The 22,864-nt window shown below is 39.4% G+C and overlaps 1 protein-coding gene across 2 annotated transcripts in view; it reads left to right on the forward strand.

The window, feature by feature from the left end:
- Positions 1-22,864, forward strand: part of CTNND2 (catenin delta 2) — a 1,112,452-nt gene that overhangs the window by 172,589 nt on the left and 916,999 nt on the right. For both annotated transcript variants that reach the window (XM_018065721.1, XM_018065722.1), the window contains exon 2: positions 4,918-5,054. In XM_018065721.1, coding sequence (XP_017921210.1) covers positions 4,918-5,054 — 137 coding nt within the window. The remainder of the gene's footprint in view (positions 1-4,917; positions 5,055-22,864) is intronic.

Here is a 22,864-nt window from a genome sequence, read left to right on the forward strand (position 1 = left end):
AGATAATTTTATTCTTATGGCAGAGTCATTAGTTGCTGGATAGAACTGGCTAAATAAGAAACATTTGAATTGCAAAATAAAATTAGAATTTATTTTACTTCTGTGTGCTGGATGTCAATAAAATATAACATTGAATGTGGTGCTTGAGTTGACAGCAAGAGTTTTAGCCTTCCTAAGTACAAATGGGGCTTCCCTGGTGGCTCAGTGGTAAAGAACTTGCCTGCTGAGTCTGGGGGCGGGGGTTCTATCCCTGGGTCAGGAAGATCCCCTGGAGAAGGAAATAGGAACCCACTCCAGCATCTTTGCCTGGGAAATCCCAAGGACAGAGGAGTCTGGTGGGCTACAGTCCATGGGGTCCCCAAAGAGCTGGACATGACTTAGTGAGTAAACAACAAAAAATACAGATGAGGTTATAAGGTGTGATCAAGTATAATGTAAATTCATACTGACTCATGTTTGGGCAATACAAGTTTAGAACATTCATTTGGACCTCATTAAATTTTATTACACATGGATATGAGTTCAAGTTAAAAAGAGCCTCTTATACAGGGGCTGCCAGATTTTGTCATCCCAGCCAGTTTTCTCGAGCTTCTTATTACATTGTCTGTGAGAGTGGTGGTATCATGTCCTTAAGTTAGTGCTTTGTTCTCCAGTCTTTTTCACAGCAGTGGGACACATCTTTTTGTAAGCTCTGGGTCATCCAAGTGTATTGATTTGAAGAAGCGCATGCCTTATCCCTACACCTGTAGTTTATCGAGGATGACTGTGTGGACAGCTGTACCACCTTGCTACTCCGGAGACCCCGGGCCCTCCATGCCCCACCCCCCCAGGTAATTAGAGAAAGGAAACTGAGAACAATCTAACCCTGTTCATATCAGTCTGTTCAGCAGCCATGACAAGATAGCACAGACTGAGTGTCTTGAACAACAGACTGTTATTTCCTCATAGTTCTGGAGGCCAGAAGTCCAACGTCAAGGTCCTGGCCGTGGAGGCTGCTGGTGAGAACTCCCTTCCTGGTGGCCACCTTCACTCTGTCCTCAGGTGGTGGAGAGAAAAACTCTGCTGTGTCTCTTCATTGTTTTTATTTATTTTTTTAAAATTATTTATTCATTTATTATCTATCTATTTACTTATTTGGCCATGCAGCATGCAGGACCTTAGTTCCCCAGTGAGCCCGAGCCCCCTGCAGTGGAAGCATAGGGTCCTAACCAGGGAAGTCCCTCTTCTCCTCTTCTTATAAGGTCACCGGTTCTCTTGGATTAAGGCCCCACCCTTATGACCTCATGTAACATTAGTGACCTCCCGGCAGTCCCCATCTCCAAATACAGTCACATTAGGGCTTCAACCTATGGATTGGGGGGCGGGGGTGGAGGAAAAAGAAGATGGTGACACAATTCCACCCATGACACAGCTCCTGTGTGTGACAGTGTAGAGCAGCATGACGGAACCAGGGATGACTGGCTGCATTATTTTGTATTTTCTGGACCTAGAACTTGTGAGTAGCAAATTCTGCTAGAGAATGAACCACCAAAAATCTGACATTTTGTTTCCCTCATCTTGTCTTTTTTCTCATGTTGATGATGAGTTTAACATGCAGTTTGGGTGTTTGTAGATTCTCACTGGACAATGTGTATGGAAAGAATTCTTACTCAGTAACTGTGTAAAGGGTATGGAGGGGTGTTGTCCATAGGAGGAATAAACCTGTGGAAAAATATTCCCTGTGGTTGTTCAGTCGCTAAGTCGTGTGCCTCTTTGCAAGCTCAGGGACTGTAGCATACCAGGCTCCTCTGTCCTCCACTATCTCCTGGAGTTTTCTCAGATTCATGTCCATTGATTCAGTGGTGCTATCTAAACATCTCATCCTCTGCTACCTCCTTCTCCTTTGCCATCAGTCTTCAATATTCCTTATATTTGTAGTAAAATAAAAACAAAGCCAAAGAGATGAGTTTTTCTGTATGTGGGTGAAAGTGGGTGAAAGTAGGAAACAGTAATAAAGGCCAATATGGTCATCCTTGTGGGGAGGGGACATGCTCATGGCACTCCTGGGGGGCAGAGATGAAGGACCAGCCTGGCAGCAGGAAAGCTTGTTGTTGGTTCTCAAAATACCTGCAGATTCCTCATGCCATCAAATAATGCTTATAGCAATTTATCTGGTAAAAATGTGAGAAATGTAAAGATGGGACAAAATGACAAACAAAAGATAGGTGAATTATGATGTGTACAGCTATTGAGTGCTAAGTATTTATTACATCATTAAAATGTAGAATAATTTTTGTTGACCTGATATGTTGCTGAGCAAAAATTAAAAAAAAAAAACAACCTAAAACCATTGCAGTAATACTCCATTATGTAAAGTTTATTATGCAAAATAAGTCAAATCAGAAAAAAAATATTAGAAAAACCTATATCAAAATGCCAAAGTAAATATATTCATCTGGGATGGTAGGATTACTAATGGTTGCTTTTCCTTTTTTTTTTTTTTCTTGTCTCTCTACATTTTCTAGATTTCCTGGAGTTAACGCAGATTTACTACTAATTTTAATGGATTATTTAAGACTAAAGGACTTAACCGTAGACTGAACAGTTGGAAGGCTTCAGCCTTTTCCTACTTACCAGTCAGCAATCCAGGGCTTGGTTCTGACAGTATTTAGGGAGCCCTCTCTCTTTTCTGTAAGTGAAAGTGTTAATTGCTCAGGCAGGTCTGACTCTTTGCAACCACATGAACTATAGCCCACCAGATTCCTCTTTCATGGGATTTTCCAGGCAAGAATATTGGAGTTGCCATTCCCTTCTCCAGGGAATCTTACCAACCCAGGGATAGAACCCAGATCTCTTGCATTGCAGGCAGATTATTTACTGTGTAAGCCGTCAAGAAACTCTTTCCTGTAAGCTCTTAGCTAAGGTCGGGAGTGAAAGCTGACAGTCTTTATGACCTATACATAGTGATGACCAATGGTTAAATTAAATCTGGATTTTAAAAATTACAATGATGGAAATTATTCCAAGTCATTTTCACTAGAGTGTAGAGGACGCCTTGGGTAGCAGTGGCTCTGTATGGTGGGAAAAGCCTAGAAGATTTCACTGCTCTTTCTCTTGTTGCCATATTGGGAAAGGGGCTGGGTAGATAAACAGACGGAACCATTCCTTATACTCTATGGGTCAAAGTTATTGAGTGCCTAAGGGCATACCATGATTCTTTGCCTATTAAATCCCATGTTTTATGATGACAGTGACGGTCATACTTTTAAAAGTTACATTTCATAAAAATTGGTGTGTAGACAGCATTTAGAAGGCAGCACCAGTTATAAGAAACAGGCTGACACATTAAAACACACTAAAATGGGAGGGGGCAAAAGCGAGAAAGCTAAAGTTCTAGGACCTCTTATGCTGCTTAATAACTTTGAAACCTCAGACAACTTCTTTGTCAAAAAATTTTGCTTTTAATAATACAGGCCCAGAGCTTGAATTTGAATAGGCCCCACAAAATTTGGGCTTCCCTGGTTGCTCAGAAGGTAAAGCATCTGCCTGCAATGCAGGAGACCCGGGTTCAATCCCTGGGTCGGGAAGATCCCCTGGAGGGGAGTATGGCAACCTACTCCAGTATTCTTGCCTGGAGAATCCCATGGACAGAGGAGCCTGGTGGGCTACAGTCCATAGGGTCACAAAGAGTTGAACACAATTGAAGTGACTTAGCACACACACACACAGCTAATAATATGGTACAAGGCCTGCTAAGAAAATTACATTGCTTAGTTTGAAGCCCATGATGCTCAGATACCGTATATTAGAAAAATACCTTTTAATATTCACACAGCACTGGTTCCTGAGAGGACATGTGATGTAAAAGCTTAAAGCAAGAAAATAACCTTGATTTACTCCCAACCTCTTATTTAAACAGAGATTCTTGTTGTGCCTTTACAAAAGTGACCCTCAGTTAATTATTACTTCCTCTGCTGATGACCATTGCTAAGTAAAGCATGTCACAAGGACTTCAGTCTTATTTATTTGTGTGAGAAAGATAAGTACAGTGAAGCATAGTAACTTCTGAGAGTCTTGTCTTTAGCCTGTGCATGTGTGTTCCTGTATGAAATGGGCTGTTATCTGAGCCTCTCCTTTCTTTTATCAGTGAACTCAGACAGAGTAAACTGTGACAAACAAGTGTCGCCAGCTTTGAAACTTTTGTCCACTGCCAGTATTGGAGTTAGAACTCAGCAAATATTTGTGGAGTAGGCTAGCTATTTGATAATACCAACCAAACTTCTTATTTGTGGAGTAGGCTAGCTATTTGATAATACCAACCAATCTTCTTAGGTCGGTTGTGAATTGTGGTGTTTCTTAATTACTCATAAGTTACTGATCACTTATTTTGCATGATTTCCATATAAAGGAGAATATCTTTAGTTTTTTTTTTTTTTGAGTTGAAAGTATGTGGGTGTACAAGTAATAAATACATGTAGATATATTTATCTACATATTGATATACATATACATATTTATCTACATGTAGATATAAATATATGTAGATAGAAAATGGTAGCTTGGCTAGCTTCTTTTGTAGACAACGCTTGTTTATCTCTTTACTCTTTCTCATCATCTTACTTGCCTTCTCAGCTCGTCATTACTTTCTCTGTTTACCTCAAAGACATCACCCAAAGTTGTGAGTGTTTTGGGGATTTGGTCGCAGTGGATACAGGAGAAAGTATCTATTTTCTTGTTTCCGCTTCTGCAGTTACGTCACGTGCTTTGTGGTTCATATGTCTCATCTTGCCAAAGTGCGCCTCTTAGAGCCGTCTGCTTTTGTTGCTGTAAGTCGTCTCCGCGTCCTTGCGACCCCCATGGACTGCAGCACGCCAGCTAGCTAGATCTGTTTACAGGGACCACATCCAGTTCCATTAAGTGTGTCGTCTTGCATTTCAGGAGCTATGCCCGTCCCAGACCAGCCTTCATCAGCCTCCGAGAAGACCAGCTCCTTGAGCCCTGGCCTCACCACCTCCAATGGGGATGGCTCGGAAACAGAAACCACCTCTGCCATCCTTGCCTCGGTTAAAGAACAGGTAGAAACATGCCACTTTTCTGACATTACATATTGCAACGTTTTTGAAATTGTTCTTTCTGGATGAAAGCTGGTAATTTAGTTACTTTGGGGAGAAAATCATGATTTTCTAGCAGGATATTGGTGTTCATTATACCATTGTTACTAAAATATGATAACACCTTTTGACTCGGTTTTTATTCAAGATTTAGGAAGCTTTCCTTGCAAAAATAGTCTACAGAAAAAGAGCAAAAATTGTAGTCAAATTCTTACAGGTGAAGTTTTGGCAGATTCATTGATGGATGAAATGTTTAATACCGTTAAATGTGTGATGCCAAATAATTGGTCTGTGGGAAACCTAAAGTCTAGTAAAATTTCAAAGTATATCCATGATGCTAAAAAATTGATAAGGGTTGAGAACAGATGATTATCACGGTGGGCTAAGCAAATTCATATTCTGTGTGTTTCTGAGATGGCTTTGGAAGAATACATTTCAGAACTTTTCCTGCAAAACTAAAGTCTAAATGATTCTTCTTTCACCATTTCTTTGCCATAAAAATGGATAAGCAAATCAAATCTGAAGTCTCATGTTTAAAAGTAATTGTTTCATAAAATTCATGTTTCTTCTATATAAAAGGTGGTAATTAAAGCTGGAAAATCATGTTTTTTACATTTGCTTCTTTTCCTTACCACGGACTGGCATGTAAATCAGTGTTTTGTTTTAAGTGCAAAAGCATCCTGTCTTTGAATGATATTATTCAGGGATGCTGAATTAGCAACAGCAGTGGGCGAAAAGTGACTTAGTTTTCCCGAACCCAGGGACATCTTAATAGAGTGAAAGACTAAATAAGGCCATTACAGACTCAACCACTGATTTTGTTTAATAAACAGGAACTGATCTCGGTAAAGGTTGATGATCAAGCTATCAAGGAGTAGCTAAGGAAAGATCCGTTGAAGGAATCAATGATGCTATTAGCTAAAATTGTGTCACCAGGTCAGAAAGTGTGAAGCAAGATTAGGAGAGATGAATGGACGGGTTGGGTAATCTAGTTTGTGAAAATGGTAAGTAATCAGGAAATTGGGTTGAGGCCCAGACTGTATTGCTTGATTAATTTCTTCTAAAAGCCTACCCGTGAGCGTTCTCTGGCTATTTTTCATGAGCAATGGAAAGAGAGAGGGAAAGTCCATGCTACTTCTCATACTCCAGATACTGCTTTGTTATATTGCTGGGTTATGTCGTGGATTTTTATTCTGGCATAGTCTGGACATCTTGGTAGGCCACTAGCTTTAGAGTAGTGATGAAGCGTAAGGCATGAGAAATAAATTTAATAAGACAACCAAACCTGTCTGACGAAAAGATCCCACTTGCCTTGGGGCATGGCCTAAAAATAAAAATATATAAAGAACGTAGATAAGCAACAAGCACTAAAATTTTTTAAAAAGTTACTGTGAAGAGTTTATTTTCTAATTATTAAACTCATTTCATTGCTTATAGATAAGATGAGATTCTTTGTGACAAATAAGTAATATGAGGAGGAATGAAAATCTGTCTTGGGAAGCTGAGATAGAGCAGGTGGTAACACCCAAATCGGAGACATGGGTGTCAGGTTCCATGTGTGGTGTCTGCCGTTTTAAAGCAGAAATCACTCAGCAGCAGAGCCCGTAGACTTCCTTGGTGTGGCCTCACGGAAACAACCAATCTCTTCCTTCACTGGGGGATTTTTGTTCTAAATTATTCTTCGGATGTCCTTCCTCTCTTTTTCTCAGGGATAGACTGGTTTTTTATGGAGCTAAAACTGAGTTAAATGTATTTTTTAAAAGCTTTAGCTGAAATTAAGGAAAATAACTTTAAAAATTAATACCTTCCATGGTTCTTAATAATTATATGCATAATCTATTTATAAATCTTTTCACTTAAAGGATATTTGCCTGGCCCTCTTTAGGTGCTAATAAGAAATAACTTTCTTGAGTAAAAATACTATTTCTTCATTTAGAGAATATCAAGTAAAAAATTTTATGGCATTATACTTATTATCACTCTAGTCCTGACTCCTTGGAAGTCATTTCTACAGGAGGGAATTAAGTTTTTTATTTTAATCAGAGCAGGCATATATTCTGAGGTGACTGGGTATAATAGGCTACATGATTTAATTACTCATTCATTAAATATACTGAGTACGTTATACCAGTAAATTACAGTGAAGAGTAGCAATGGAAATAAATATGTAAAGAAAGCTCAGTCTAGTAAGAGTTCATTGGAATATGTCGTTAATGAGACTAAGAACACAGGTTCTTAGGCTGGTAGTTGACATTGCATGGAAATAAATTCTAGTCTATAACCATTGACTAGAACTTACATCCTGCCAAACCCTGAGCCGTGGAATGTGTCCCATGTGGGATGTATGGCATGACTGAGGCATTTGTAAGCTGAGTCCTAGTGTTTGAGCAGCCATCAGTCATGGACTGTTCAGTGAAAAGGTGTTCATTGATCTTTTTTCTCTGTTCTGATTTCCCGTCTCGATTGCTTTTTAACTGGTGAATTTTGTACTTTTGCATTAACATAAACAGACTGATGATTTATGCTATACTCTGTGGGTGGTTTTCTGTGTTCCAGAGACATTGGTCTCATTTCCAACATTTACCAAGTCTCTCGTCCTGTGGGGCTCCAAGGGCGAGACACTCAGTCCCTACTTCTTCCCCTGTGTGTGAGTGTCCTTTACTTAAAGAGGAAGAGAGGACAGAGGTTGGGTGATGATTCTTGTCATGTCATCTGCACAAATAACTGAGAGGAGACTGACAACCATCCATCACAAAGAGGAGCCAAAGTGATATGATGCCTAAAAGGGTGAGAAGGGTCAAGGGATTTAAAGATAGGAGATAATTGCTATGATGGTGGCAATGACCCATAAGAAGAGAAGAAATTAGTGATGCTTGACAGAGGGGTGTGATTTCAGGGGGAAAGTTACTGAGTAGGTGAGAGTGAAGGGGACCCAGTGCAGCAGTGGAGGGAACAAAGACAGTTCCTCTATGAGAACAGAGACGACATGGTTGCGGGGGGGCTGATGGCTTGGCTGGAAATGTGTCTGTTTCTATTCTGCTGTCATCAGGTAGACATGGTCAGCGCGTTCTGAGTTGGAGCCTGTTTGACGTCTGAAAAGCTGGAGGTGGAGAGGGAAAGGCATTGGATATGATGGATGTAAGACAATGACTGTAATGATGGATATTGGAATTGATGCTAAGTGACAAGGGGTGAAAGCCAGGAAAATTGATAGGAACAAAGGATTCACAGAGCGATAGCTACAGATGCTGATAGCATGAGAACCATGTGCTTAAATCAGGAATTTGAAAGCAATTATTGTTAATGTTGAGGCCTCGGTTATGACTCTGGGAAGTAAGGTCAAATCAAGAAAAGAGAGAGAAAGATAGTTGTTGACTGTGAAAGCTACTCTAAGGATGACGGCAGGGCAGTGGCTCAAATCCCCATCACTGGAGAGGAGAGACCCAAGGCTGCCCTGTGACTGCAAGAAATGCAAATATGTTTGCTTCCAGTTTGCCTGAGTAGTCATCTGATCCTCATTTTCTTGTTTTTGTTTTTTTAAAAAAATTGTTCCAATGCTGGGCTGTAGTATTAGACAAGAATTTACATTTACTTGCTCTAAGTAATGTTGATCTGTATATTTTATCTTAAATCAATATGGATACTACTTTGCTCTTAAGAAAACCATGACTTTCCTAAAACTGTACCTGTTTTAAAATATATTTTTTTCTTTCCCTTCAGTTGATCAGTGTTTAATTTGACCATCATATGCTTTCAAAGCTGGTGTCTAAAGGGTCTTCTTATATAAGCTAGAAAAATCATGGGTGCTTTTGTTAAATTATTTTTTTTTAATTGAAGTATAGTGAATTTACAATATTGTATTACTTTCAGGTATAGAGCAAAGTGATTCAGATATATCTTATTGACATATCCTTTTTCAGATCCTCTTCCATGGGGTGCTTCTTAAAAACCTTTAGATTTTTGGAAAACCTTTAGAGCTCATATAATTTATTGATCTTTGTAAATTATTATGTACAGATAAGTGTGGTTTTTGTCATGATTCTACCAATGAAATATGTTTAATAATGAACAGATTAAATAGAAAATTCTAAGTACAGAACAGTAAATGCAAATGTGTTATATTGTATTTATTTAATAGTGTTTATCCCATGCCAACTATGTGCTTTCCCTGGGCGATACACAGATTTGGAGTATTATTGCTTTCAAGTATAGCAATGAAGCTAAAAATATAAGACAAACACATATAAAAAGTTATAAGATTTTTTTTAAATTGTGGGTGAATTATTTATCTGTTTGGTTTTGGCTGTGACAGCTCTCCGTTGCCTCGTGGGCCTTGCTCGAGTTGCAGTGAGCGGTGTCTACTCTGGTTGCGCTGTGTTGCCTTCTCACTGCAGTGGCCTCTCTGGTTGTGGAGCACGGGTTCTGGCACACACTGGCTTAGCAGTTTCTGGACTCTAGAGCACTGGCTCAGTAGTTGTGGCGCACGGGCTTAGTTGTCCCGAGGCATGTGGAATCTTCCCAGATCAGGGATAGAACCTATGTCTCCTGCATTGGCAGGTGGATTCTTTGCCACTAAGCCACCCCCAGGGAAGACCTGTGGGTGAAGTTTTAAGAAAACACTCTAGTCAATATATTATAAAATTCCAAATGGTTTGTAACAATAAACATATTCCTTAAAATTGATTGTGTTTATAACTGTAGACGCTCTGTTGCTACAGTAACTTCTCCTGTTCTTTAAATTCCACAAGGATTGAAGATTATATTATTGCTTTCAAAGGAAATTTTTAGTATCATGATTTAGGATATTGGTAATTTTTAAGTAACAAAACAGGATTATTTTGCTTTTAATCATTTTTGTTACTATGTTTAATGTAGAAAAGTAGGAGTAGAGGCATTTCTGAGCTCCCAGTATGGGCAAAACTACTGCAGAGTATTTTGCATATGTCCGACTCATATGCAGGTACTAAAAAAGTATTTAAAATATTTATCTTACATAAAATCTAAAAAAATCTGAATCATTTACATTGACTCATGTGTTAAGATAGCATGCCTTTATTTTCACTTAGAGTCTACATTTTTATAGCTTTAAAATTACATAGCTCTGTATAACAAGAGTATTATTGGGAAGGAGTACATTATAAAATGCTTAGTTAATGGGTATTTTTCCAGTGCTGCATAACACTGCAGAATTTCTCAGTATTATTCGTGTCCCTGTGATCTGCAATAGTTTCTAATTACACAATGTGGAAAATGACCTATGTAACTAATCAGTTTCCAAAGTATATTTTGGGAAAATATTTTATGAAACTAATGATGAAATTATCATCCCTGAAAAAAGAGGAAATTAAAACACCTTTAGGAAAGGTCAAGAAGATGGAGAAGGATTATCTGCAAAGACTAGTGAACTTTATATTCATTTAGGCAGAGAAGAAAAGAATTAGATCATAGTGACCTGAGTTGAACTTTCTCCGTGTATCAAAATTAAAATGAGAATTATTTGATTGATAATTTTAAAATTTATTTCTTTTTTAGCCAGCTATAGATTGAAAGTTTTTTAAAAAGGGACGGGGTCATGACTTTACTCTTTTTTCATTTCTAGAACAGGAGCTATGTTAGGGGCAGTGAATGAACTGGGTCTGGGTAGGTGATATAGCTATTAACAAGGAAAGGGAAGAGCCTGGAGTCAGGAAGGATCAGAAAGCCTTAAAGATATAACATGCCCAGTAGGGGAGCTAGTTGTAGCTGCAGTGACCACATGGGTATGTAGTCTTTCAGCAGGGCAAAGAAAGCAAGCACATACTTTAAGTAGAGGTCTGGAGTTCCAGCTCAGGAGGAAAGGGGTGGTCACGTGGCACCAGACTGATAGGATCAGCTAGGCTTGAAGCAAGTCTATTTGGATCCTGGATCCTTTGAATCACAAAAATGATGATTGAAACGGGAGATCAAGGAGGAACAAAGCTCATAAACTATTTGTGTAAGATTTGGGAAATTAATGCTGGAGGTTTTAGTGATGGCTGGATAACTCCGCAAGTGTGGATATGCTGTCTGCCTCCCTTCTTCTTCACTCGCTCGTTTGTATTCTAGTCTTGCCTATAAGTTATTTTGAGTTCTTTTCTCTAAAGCTTAATTTTCTCCTTAACATTTTACTTTGTAACTCTTCTCAAGACACATATGTACTCATCCATCTTTTTAATAACCCCAGATTCTATTCTAAGCATTAATTCGTTGGTTGATGTCTGCGTAGTCTCTTTGAAGCTGTTATTTTTTTCAGTTTTTAGGGGACTGAAGGCTATAATGGGAAAAATAAAAATGGACTAACCCTTTACATGCTAAAAGTTAGAAGACAAGCTCTTAATAGATGGGGTTTTGTAACATGATATTATAGTGTCTAATGTGTCTTTCATATTTTTTGTTAGAATTCATTGTTATTAATATATGAAATCACATTGAATATTTTAAATGTGGTGTTTTAATAATTTTAAGTAAGCTTTCCATTATAAAATGATTTGTGCACATTGTGAAAAGTTTAAAAACTCAAAATGGAGTAAAGGTGTAGATTTTATTTGAGGATGACAATGCAATTAGAGATTGTTGCTATATTTTGGAGGATTTCCTTCTAGATTTTTTTATATGACTAATAACTATTTGTGCACATTTTTATTTTTCTTTATGTTTCATACTTTGTACATTTAATATTATATCAAGTATTATTATATCACTAAATATTTTAGAACATTTTTTTCTAATGGTTATGCAAGTAGATGCACTGGGAATTATTTAATATTATAATTTTATTTAACTTTTTTCTTATTAATTGAGCTCTTCAGTTGATTTCATTTTCTCAGATTGAAAAAAAAATGACATGTCATACTTTCTTGTACATAAATCATTGGGTCAACTTTGACAGAGGCTGCCTGGAGCAAAGTTTTAAGAATGATTTTAAAAACATTTGCAAACTCACTGAGAAAATCTGTCATAATTAATTACTGATAAGAGCCACAGGCAGGATGTATGAAGCAGGAACTCCTGGAGTATCACCCTATACAGTGTTTGTGTGGAAAGGAAAATTAACAAATAGAATATTCTAGAGGCAGTAAATGGGAAGAACATGTTTAGTGTTCCGAGCAACTGAACCAAATATGGTAGAAACAGTCAAAATAAACATAGGAATTATAGCAGGACAAGGAAACACTGTTAAATAGAATCTCAAAATGCCAAAAGAGTTCTTTAAAAGGATGGATATTAAACTTCTTTAAATTTTATATTTCAATAAAATATATATTACATATTTCTTTAAATGTTTGTGTGGAACTTATTTCATCAGATATGTAATTAAATGATGACCTTTCTTTTTAAAAAATTAATTGGTTCTTTTTAATTGGAGACTAATTACTTTACAATATTGTGGTGGTTTTTGCCACACATTGACATGAATCAGCCACGGGTGTACATGTGTCCCCCATTCTGAACCCCCTCCCACCTCCCTCCCCTGCCATCCCTCTGGGTTGTCCCAGCGCATCTGCTCCAAGTGCCCTGTTTCGTGCATCGAGCTTCCAGGGGTCTATGATGACTTTTCTTTGGTGATTATTTTTGAATATTTCTATTTATGACCAAAGAAATTGAAACTTAAAAAACTATTTAGTTTGCTTGTTTGCTTAGTCTTGCTCAGTCACGTCCGACTCTGTGAGACCCCAGGGACTGTAACCCACCAGGCTCCTCTGTCCATGGGATTCTCCAGGCAAGGATACTAGAGTGGGTTGCCCTTTCCTCCTCCAAGGAATCTTCCCAACTCAGGGATTAAACCAATGGCTCCTGTGTTTCCTGCATTACACGCAGATTCTTGACCTTCTGTACCATCTGGGAACCAAATAAGAAATTGCTGTAGAATTGAAATGAGCAGTTAGCTTGGTTTTCTCTGTGACCGAAGTCTTCCTGAGGCCAAGTTAAATGTTGCCTGTGCCTTTGTTGCTTTTATTTAACTCAGAAAAGGGAGGTGGGTCGTTTCACATTAACTTTATCTGTGATATATTTTTGGAATCTGAAGGAATCATTAATGAGACTCCAAACAGACAGACTGACAAAGGTCCGTATTGTCAAAGCTGTGGTTTTTCTAGTTGTCATATATAGATGTAAGAGTTGGACTAGAAAGAAGGCTGAGCACTGAAGAATTGGTGCTTTCCAATTGTGCTGGAGGAGACTCTTGAGAGTCCCTTGGACAGCCAGAAGATCAAACCAGTCAATCCCTAAGGGAAATCTACCATGAAATATTTGTTCGAAGGACTGATGCCAAAGCTGAAACTCCAATACTTGGCCTCCTGATGCAAACAGGCCACTCACTGGAAAAGACCTTGATGCTGAGAAAGATTGAGGGCGAGAGGAGAAGTGGGTGGTAGAGGATGAGATGGTTAGATAGCACCACTGACTCAGTGGACATGCATTTAAGCAAGCTCCAGGAGATAGTGGAGGACAGAGTAGTCTGGCATGCTACAGTCCATGGGGTCAACTTCAGTGAATTTATGTAGCTCAGTGTTAGTGTCTGTAGTGAAAATGTGGGGTGATGGGAGTCCCAGGGGTTAAATACCATAAGCATCACTTTCCTGGAACATTCCTGTTTTTCAGAGTCAGTGGTTTGCACTGACATTATCTGCGGTGTGCATCAGTAACACAGGTAAACATGTCCCAGGCAGCCCATCGATCATGTTCAAGTTGCTGTCATTCGACTGCAGTCATTGAAGGCATGTGCAGGTTCATGCCCTGGGCTCTAAATGAGCCTGCTATCTAGTGGCTGCCAGGGAAAAGTGAAGACCAGCCTCCTCCTTTTTCACTAATGGCAGGTTTTGACTTTCACATTCTACTCATGGCCTCCAGGACCACTTGCTTAATAAATAGGAGAAAGAAGGACCCAGTATCACTGAGACCAAAACAAACAAGAAAAAATCACTTTGGACAAGTAATCTTCAACATTTCTTCAACAATACTAGCTAGTTCTAGTCACCAAGTCAGTAGATTTTTTAAAAATTTCATTGGCGAGTATAGCTTCTTTACAATGTTGTATTAGTTTCTGCTGTATAGCAAGGTGAATCAGTTATACATGTACATATATCCCCTCTCTTTTGGATTTCCTTTCCATTTAGGTCACCACAGACACTGAGTAGAGTCTACTGTGCTACACAGTCAATTCTCAGTAGTAATCTATTTTATACAAGTCAATAGATTTAGTTATCTGAGATGCATTTTGCAGCTTACACCTCCTGGAGGAAAAAGTTATGTTCAGAATTTAAAATTAGATTACAGAAAAGTCTATTTAAGGTTGTTCCATAGTTGTTGGCAAGTCCAAGCAATTCCATGAGCAGTTGGACATGGCTGCCTCTTATGTTCTGAGTGGCAGGATTCCGAGGTATCAATCAGACTAAGTTGCTTCAGTTGTATCCGACTCTGTCCCCACTGGGCTCCTCTGTCCATGGGATTCTCCAGGCAAGAATACTGGAGTGCATTGCCATTCCCTTCTCCAGGGGATCTTCCCAACCCAGGGATCGAAACCCCATCTCTTGTGTCTTCCTCATTGGCAGGTGGATTGTTTACCACTAGCACCTTCTGGGCAACCCACCAAGGGTCTTTAAATCTTTGAGTGGATTGCAATGCAGGGCAGTTGTAGGCCTGCTGGCCAGCACTCATGCCCACCACCTCTACAGCATTGAAGCCCTCCACCCAAACAAAAGATCAGCTTTGAACCTAACCCCTTAGCTAACACAGGTGCTTTTACAAAATAATACCATTCACTCCAACTACTGGTCAGAGACCTGCAGTTGCCTGTTATAGACCTGTTGGAAGCCAGAGGCAGTTTATGCTTAAAATAAATAATCTAGAATGTAAATTCTCTAATTTGGGAGCTCTGCTGAGGTCAGGAACAGCACCTCAGTCCTTCACAGTAATACTTTCCAAGAGTGTGGCTTTCAGAATGCTGAAGAATTGATGCTTTTGAACTACGGTGTTGGAGAAGACTCTTGAGAGTCCTTTGGACTGCAAGGAGATCCAACCAATCCATCCTAAAGGAAATCAATCCTGAATATTCATTGGAAGGACTCATGCTGAAGCTGAAACTCCAATACTTTGGCCACCTGATGTGAAGAACTGACTCATTGGAAAAGACCCTGATGCTGGGAAAGATTAAGGGTGGGAAGAGAAGGGGACGACAGAGGATGAGATGGTTGGATGGCATCACCGACTCAATGGACATGAGTTTGAGTAAACTCCTGGAGTTGGCGATGGACAGGGAGGCCTGGCATGCTGCATGGGGTCGCAAAGAGTCGGACACGACTGAGCGACTGAACTGAATTTAACTAAATGAAATGACTCCGCCTTTAGGGGGAGTTGTTATTGTTCTTGTTTAGTGGCTAAGGCATGCCCAACTCTTTGTGACCCCATGCAGTGTAGCCCACAAGGCTCCTCTGTCAGTGGGATTTCCCAGGCAAGAATACTGAAGTGGGTTGCCATTTCCTTCTCCAGGGTCTCCTACATTGGCTGGCAGGTTCTTTACCACTCAGTCACCAAGGAAACCCTTAGGGAGAATAGAAATAAAAAATTACTATCCTGGGAGCTTTTCTGGGTTGTATGGAAGACTGATATTGAAAACCTTTTGCACACTGTTGTCATATGATTTAACAGATGTAAAATATTTTAGTATTAGAGATATAGTACTATTATTGTAGGAATAATAGTTAAAATGCTTATTTTCTGAAAAACATCCAAGTTTACGGATTAATTTATGGGATGGATAAATTTATGGTTGTGACCAGGTCTTCTCTCTTTCCTGTGTCCCCAGCACCCAGGTGAGTGCCACACCTAGAGAACATGTTTAACTGTTTTGTGTTGAGGACGTGCATGCGTGAATAAACTTACAGTATTTTCCTGTTCTGTCATAGTGCAAAAGTGAATGCTTCATCTAATTGTGATGGAAGCCATTAGTTTAGTTGTGTGGCTCAGGGACCTCGTCTGCGTTGTTAGGTTGATCATGTCTTTCCATCCTATTTTGAATGGTTTGTTGCATCTGTGTCTTCCCCTGTGGGCTACCTGCATATTGTTTCAGAATTAGCCCATTTACTCTGATGAATCCCAGGCCCCCAAATTGCAGTTTCCTTTATAAACAACCCAAACTGAAACTCGTTTAACCAGGTGGAGTGAGAAATTTTCAATTTGAAATGAGGCATGTTAACTGAAACATAACCTCCACTCATGAAATATATAGGTGATTGTCTTTTTTCTGGGCTTCCCTGGTAGCTCAGACAGTGAAGAGTCTTGCAGGCTGACTGCAATGTGAGAGACTTGGATTCAATCCCTGGGTCAGGAAAATCCCCTGGAGAAGGGAATGGCTTCTCACTTCAATATTCTTGCCTGGAGAATTCCATGAACAGAGGAGTCTGGAGGGCTTAGTTCATGGGGTTGCAGAGTGTCAGACAAAAATCTTTTTTCTTGAACTAAACTTGTGTGCCTTATTTCATCTAAAATTTAAAAAGCCATCAACTCCCCTGTTAGAACGTGAATCAGCAGCTTCACTCATAAAAAACACACAAACATCTAATTCCTTTTTTTCTATGCAGTTATACCAAGTTCCTCATATTTGTTGGGAAACATACTTTTCCCAGAGGATAGAGCAGTCCAACTACTATAATCATCTGGTGGTCTCATATTTCCTTTCTGTTTAGGAGGTTTTTCACCATTTCACACCTGATGGAACTCAATATGGTCGTATTAAAATCTTCTGATTATTACAGATTTTGATGTGTGTTGTTCTGTATGTTTATTTTGACTGTTTAATGATGGTATGCCATATGTATTGCATATGTGTGGGGCTTTTTGTTTTTGTTTTTGGCTTTTCAATGTATTTGCATGATACATCATGTTTTTTTTTAATTAAATAAAAAATTTTAATTGAAATATTGTTGATGTACAATGTGTTAATTTCAGATATACAGCTAAGTGATTCAGTTATGTATATATATCTCCAGTATATCTGATTTACATATGCTATGTATATCAATTATACATATGTCTTTTTCCAGATATATATTCTTTTTCAGATTCTTTTCCCTTATGGCTTATTACAAAATATTGAGTATAGTTCCCTGTGCTATACAGGAGGTCCCTGTTGTTTATCTATTTTATGTATAATGATATGTGGTCAGTTGCTCGCTCGTATCTGACTCTTCACGGCCCCATGGCCCCTGTAGCCCACCAGGCTCCTCTGTCCATGGGATTCTCCGGAGTGGAAATGCTAGAGTGGGTTGCCATTCCCTACTCCTGAGAATCTTCCTAACTTGGGCATCAAACCTGTGATAATTTCATCTCCTGCATTGTCAGGCAGATTCTTTACTACTCTCGCCACCTGGGAAGCCCATATATGGTAGTGTGGGCTTATCCTAACAAAGCTCCTAATTTATCCCTCCTTTCATCATGAGCTTCTTTATATGCACTTTTCTGGACACATAAGACTCTTACTGGTCCACAACGTTATAGAAGAATAATTTCAGTCTTATCTATGGGTTACAGGAAATAGTCTTCATATGAAAATGTTCTGAGGATTTCTTATAAGAAATGCAGCAGTAATAATCATAAGTGCTGTTGTTGCAAATCCCTTATTATGTCCCCAGCTCATGTGAAGGTTTATTTTGCAGCATTTTCTCAGGGGAAAACTTTGCAAGTGAAGATGGCCTTAAAACACTTCACAGGAACATAAAATTGGAATATACTTTCATGTCAACTTCAGAAGTGAACAGGTTGTTCTTGTGAGAAATGTGGACCCTATATAAATGTTGCCTCATGGTGCATTAAAACAGGTGGCAATATATTGACCCTTAAAAAGTGTCTGCAACACTATTTCTCCTCTCTTTGACCTTCTTCTGATGTGAGTCTAACACTCTCTCCCATTGATAAATGGGCTCAATCTTCCCTGTCCTTCACTTTATTTGGACTCGAGACTGTGGTGTGGTAGAAGTGACACTGAATTCTAAGACTGGAGCATTAAGGGTGGTACACCTTCTCATTGGTTCTCTTGTGATCCTCATTCTTAGAAACCAGTCACCATAAAGTGGATGTGGCTGTGTGCAGAAATGCTCAGTCCCTGAGCTCATAGCCACGTCTGAACTTCTGGCCGACATCAGTGTCAACTTGCCAGCCTTTCCAATGAGCCACCTACTGTTGATTCCCCTGTCAAGGGGCCCAAACTGCAGACTGATACTTGGACACCGATGACCACGATAAACCATTGTGGTTTCAAGCCCGGTTGGGGCTGGTTTGCTACACAGCAGTAGATAACCAATTCAGACATTTTCCTGTGCTTATAAAAAAATCATTGTATTAGACCATCTGTATACTTTTTTCTGCTTCTAAGTCTTATGTTTCTATACATCCTGAGGTATCTTTAAAAGATTAGCTTATTGAATTGTAACTCACAAGCCATATATTTCACCCATTTCAGTGGTTTTGTATATTCACAAAGTTGTACAGCCATTGCCACCATTTAATTTTGAAATACTTTTGTCCCCTCAAAGAGAATTCCTGCACCATTAACCATCACTACCCATTCTCCTCAAACCTCATGGCCCTAGGAAACAATATATTTTCTATCTTTATAGATTTTCCTATTCTGGCCATTTCATATAAATAAAATCGTATATTTGTGAATGGCTGCTTTCACAATTCATGTTTCAAGGTTCACCCATATTGTAGTATATATCCTTGTTTCACTCCTTTTTATTTCCAAATAATATTCCATTCTGTGGATGTGTTTCATTTCACTTCCCATTCATCTGCTGAAAAACTTTTGGGTTGTTTCTACTCTTTGGCTATTGGGAATAATGTTGATATGAGTAGCTGAATATAAGCTTTACATAGACATATATTTTTATTTCTCTTGGATAAATAACTAAAAAGGGAAATTGTTGGGTCATCTGGTAACTCTAAGGTCAACATTTTGAGAAACTGCCAAACTGTATTGCAGAGAGGCTGTATCTGCTCGAGCTCCCAGTTCTTCACGTTCTGCCATCACTTGTTCTTGTCCGTCTTATTTATTTGAGCCATCCTAATGGCACCCCACTCCAGTACTCCTGCCTGGAAAATCCCATGGATGGAGGAGCCTGGTAGGCTGCAGTCCATGGGGTCGCTAAGAGTCGGCCATGGTTGAGCGACTTCACTTTCAATTTTCACTGTCATGCATTGGAGAAGGAAATGGCAACCCACTCCAGTGTTCTTGCCTGGAGAATCCCAGGGATGGGGGAGCCTGGTGGGCTGCCATCTATGGGGCCGCACAGAGTTGGACACGACTGAAGTGACTTAGCATGGGCTGAGGCAACTTTTCAAAATGATTTGCTAGACCAGAACCTGAGGATACACACCAGACAGTCCTATGGTTGATCAATAATACATTTTTAAATGTTTAAGTATTATATTAAAAAAATATTTAGCAGTACATTTGTACTGTAAACAAAAATAAGTTCCCAAACATGAGTTGGTATAAGCCCCAGTATTTCTGGGATAGCATTCCCAGTCCTGTAAAGAGCCCAGAAGCCAAGTCATATCAGTTTCAGACAGAAGAACCAATGATGTCTGGCTTGCAGACTGTGGTCGGAGGGTGGGAGGGATGGGGTAAGACGGGAAGAAGAAGGACTGTAAGAGCTGCCATCATGACTTCCTGGTAGCCCAGTGGCTAAGACTCCGAGCTCCCATTTTAATGGGCCAAGGTTTGATTCCTGGTCAGGGATCTGGATCCCACATGCTGCAACTAAGATTTTGTGTGCCACAGCTAGAAGATTCTACACGCCGGGACTAAAGAGCTTGTATGTTGCAACAAAGATCAAAGATGCCACACGCTGAAACTTAAGGCCTGGCGCATCCAAATAAAAATAATGAAAAAAAAAAAAAAAACAAAACAGAGCTGCCATCAAATATTTGTTATGGAAAAGTAGGAGGAAACACCTACTGAATAGGTTTTGTACACCTAATAGAGCTGGAAAAAAGGATTAACATCTGGAGGAGGCACGTTTTGGTTTTTTATGACATGATTCTTGCTTGCAAACTTAGGCAACTTTAAGCTGAAAAGAAATGTCTCAAAGACATAGGTGACTCATGAAATATGTGGAAGATCCCGGTAGTCAGACTTGGGACTCGTATTGCTAAGGATGATGGCCAGTTTTCCTTCAAGTCTACCTTGGGGATAGTTTCAAAAGGCGGTAATTTTTAGAAAATGGAAGGAATGTTCTCAGGGGTGCTGGCAAATGACAAATTTAGGAAAGTATCAAAAAGTACAACTAGTTATTACTGCCTTCTCAGGAAATCCATCAGCAAGCAAAAATCAATTGCAGCCCTTTTGAAAAATGGGTGGCAGCATTGTTTTTAAGTCACTCAGTCGTGTCTGACTCTTTATGACCCCATGGAATGCAGCATGCCAGGCTTTCCCATCCTTCACCATCTCATGGAGCTTGTGCAAATTCATGTCCCTTGAGTCAGTGATGCTATCCAAACAGCTCATCCTTTGTCATCCCCTTCTCCTCCTGCTTTCAGTCTTTCCCAGCATCAGGGTATTTTCCACTGAGTCAGCTCTTTCCATCAGGTGGCCAAAGTATTGGAGTTTCAACTTCAGCATCAGTCCTTCCAATGAATATTCTGGACTGATCTCCTTTAGGATGGACTGATTGGATCTCCTTGCAGTCCAAGGACTCTCAAGAGTCTTCTTCAGCACTACAGTTCAAAAGCATCAGTTCTTCAGTGCTCAGCCTTTTTTATGGTCCAGCTCTCACATCTGTCCATGACTACTGGAAAAAACCATAACTTTGACTAGATGGACCTATGTTGGCAAAGTAATGTCTCTGCTTTTTAATATGCTGTCTAGGTTGGTCATAGCTTTTCTTCCAAGGAGGAAGTGTCTTTTAATTTCATAGCTGCAGTCTCCATCTGCAGTGATTTTGGAGCCCAAGAAAATAAAGTCTATCACTGTTTCCATTGTTTGCCCATCTATTTTCCATGAAGTGATGGGACCAAATGCCATGATCTTAAAGATCATATAGATCATGGATCATAAAGAAAGCTGAGTGCTGAAGAATTGATGCTTTGAACTATAGTGTTGAAGACTCTTAAGAGTCCCTTGGCCAGCAAGAAGATCAAGTCAGTCAATCTTAAAGGAAATCAGTCCTGAATACTCATTGAAAGGACTCATGCTGGAGCTGAAACTCCAATATTTTAACCACCTGACGCAAAGAACTGACTCATTGGAAACAACCCTGATACTGGGAAAGATTGAAGGCAGGAGGAGAAGGGGATGCCAGTGGATGAGCTGGTTGGATGGCATCACTGACTCAAGGGACATGAGTTTGCACAAGCTCTGGAAGTTGGTGATGGACAGGGAGGCCTGGTGTGCTGCAGCCTATGGGGTTGCAAAGAGTCAGACATGAGTAAGAGACTGAACTGAACTGAGCTGTAATGATCTGAAGGCTTCTCCAGGGATTAATTATTTTTGAAATCTGACTTTCAATTTGCTAGTAAATAAATTCTTCTTACTAGTGTTCCATCACTAAAGATAAATATTGCAAATAATTTTAAAATATTGGCCAAGTTTGAAGACATGCACATTTGTCAAATCTGCTAAGAAACGATTCCCACTGGTCTCAAGTAGCCTAAACTTTTACATATTTGGCATCTTGCAACAGACCAATTATTATTGTGTAGCATCAAAAAATATTGCCTTCATAGCAACTCCAGTAAAAACTTCGCTAGGACGTTTGTTGAACTTTGATAATTAAGAGGAAAGACAATTGTCATAACTAGGCTGGAAATGTTTCTGCTGCTTTCAAGGACAAGTTAAAATCTCAGAGCTTCTGTCATGGCACAGCGTAAGTGAGTGGTGGCTGCAGGAGGTAAAGTATTCATTTCTTAAAAAATAATTTTACTTATTTTTGGCTGTGCTGAGTCTTTGTTGTTGTGAGGCTTGTCTCTAGTTGCAACAAGTGGGGCTAGTCTTTGTTGGGGCATGTGGGCTTCTTCTTGTGGTGGCTTGGCTTGTCTTGTCTTGTTGAGGAGCAGGGTCTCTAGGGCATGTGGTCTTCAGTAGCTGTGTTGTGTGGACTCAGTAGTTATGACACCCAGGCTCTAGAGCACAGACTCAATAGCTGTGGTACATGGGCATAGTTTCTCCTGGGCGTGTGGAATCTTCCTGGATCAGGTATCGAACCCATGTCTCCTGCATTGGCAGGCAGATTCTTTACCACTGAGCCACCTGGGAAGCCCATGCCATCTTGTTTTAAGGATTTACTTGTAATCGGTATGGAGTTTGGCTCAATATTTGGCATGGTGAAACAATGCGAGATACTTGGCACTAGTAGATTTGCTTCAGACTCTTCCATCAAATGCTTACTGAATAGCTCTGGTCAAGATATGTAACAAATCTCCAAAACTAAGTTTGATTACCTAGTAAAATGAGGACCATTATCAGAATTATGATGAAATGTGTATAAATTATAACATAGCTTGTACAAACACATGTTAGTTTATTATGATCTCATGGAAATGTATAGTCTTAATTAGTGTATATGGACTTGGTGAATTGCTCTCCACCGGTCTTTCTTAGGTAATTAAACATATATGCCCTCTCAAACTTTGAATGAGTTCCTGAAACCCAAAAGTAAGTCTGGAGTTTCTTTAGTTACTTAAGAAATTGAGAGAGAGGAGGTTATTTGGCTAAGAAAATATATATTAAGTTAGCTTTTAGAGTTTTACTTATTGCCAGA

The sequence above is a fragment of the Capra hircus genome, chromosome 20, assembly GCF_001704415.2.
Source record: "Capra hircus breed San Clemente chromosome 20, ASM170441v1, whole genome shotgun sequence".
In the NCBI taxonomy this organism is placed as follows: domain Eukaryota; kingdom Metazoa; phylum Chordata; class Mammalia; order Artiodactyla; family Bovidae; genus Capra; species Capra hircus.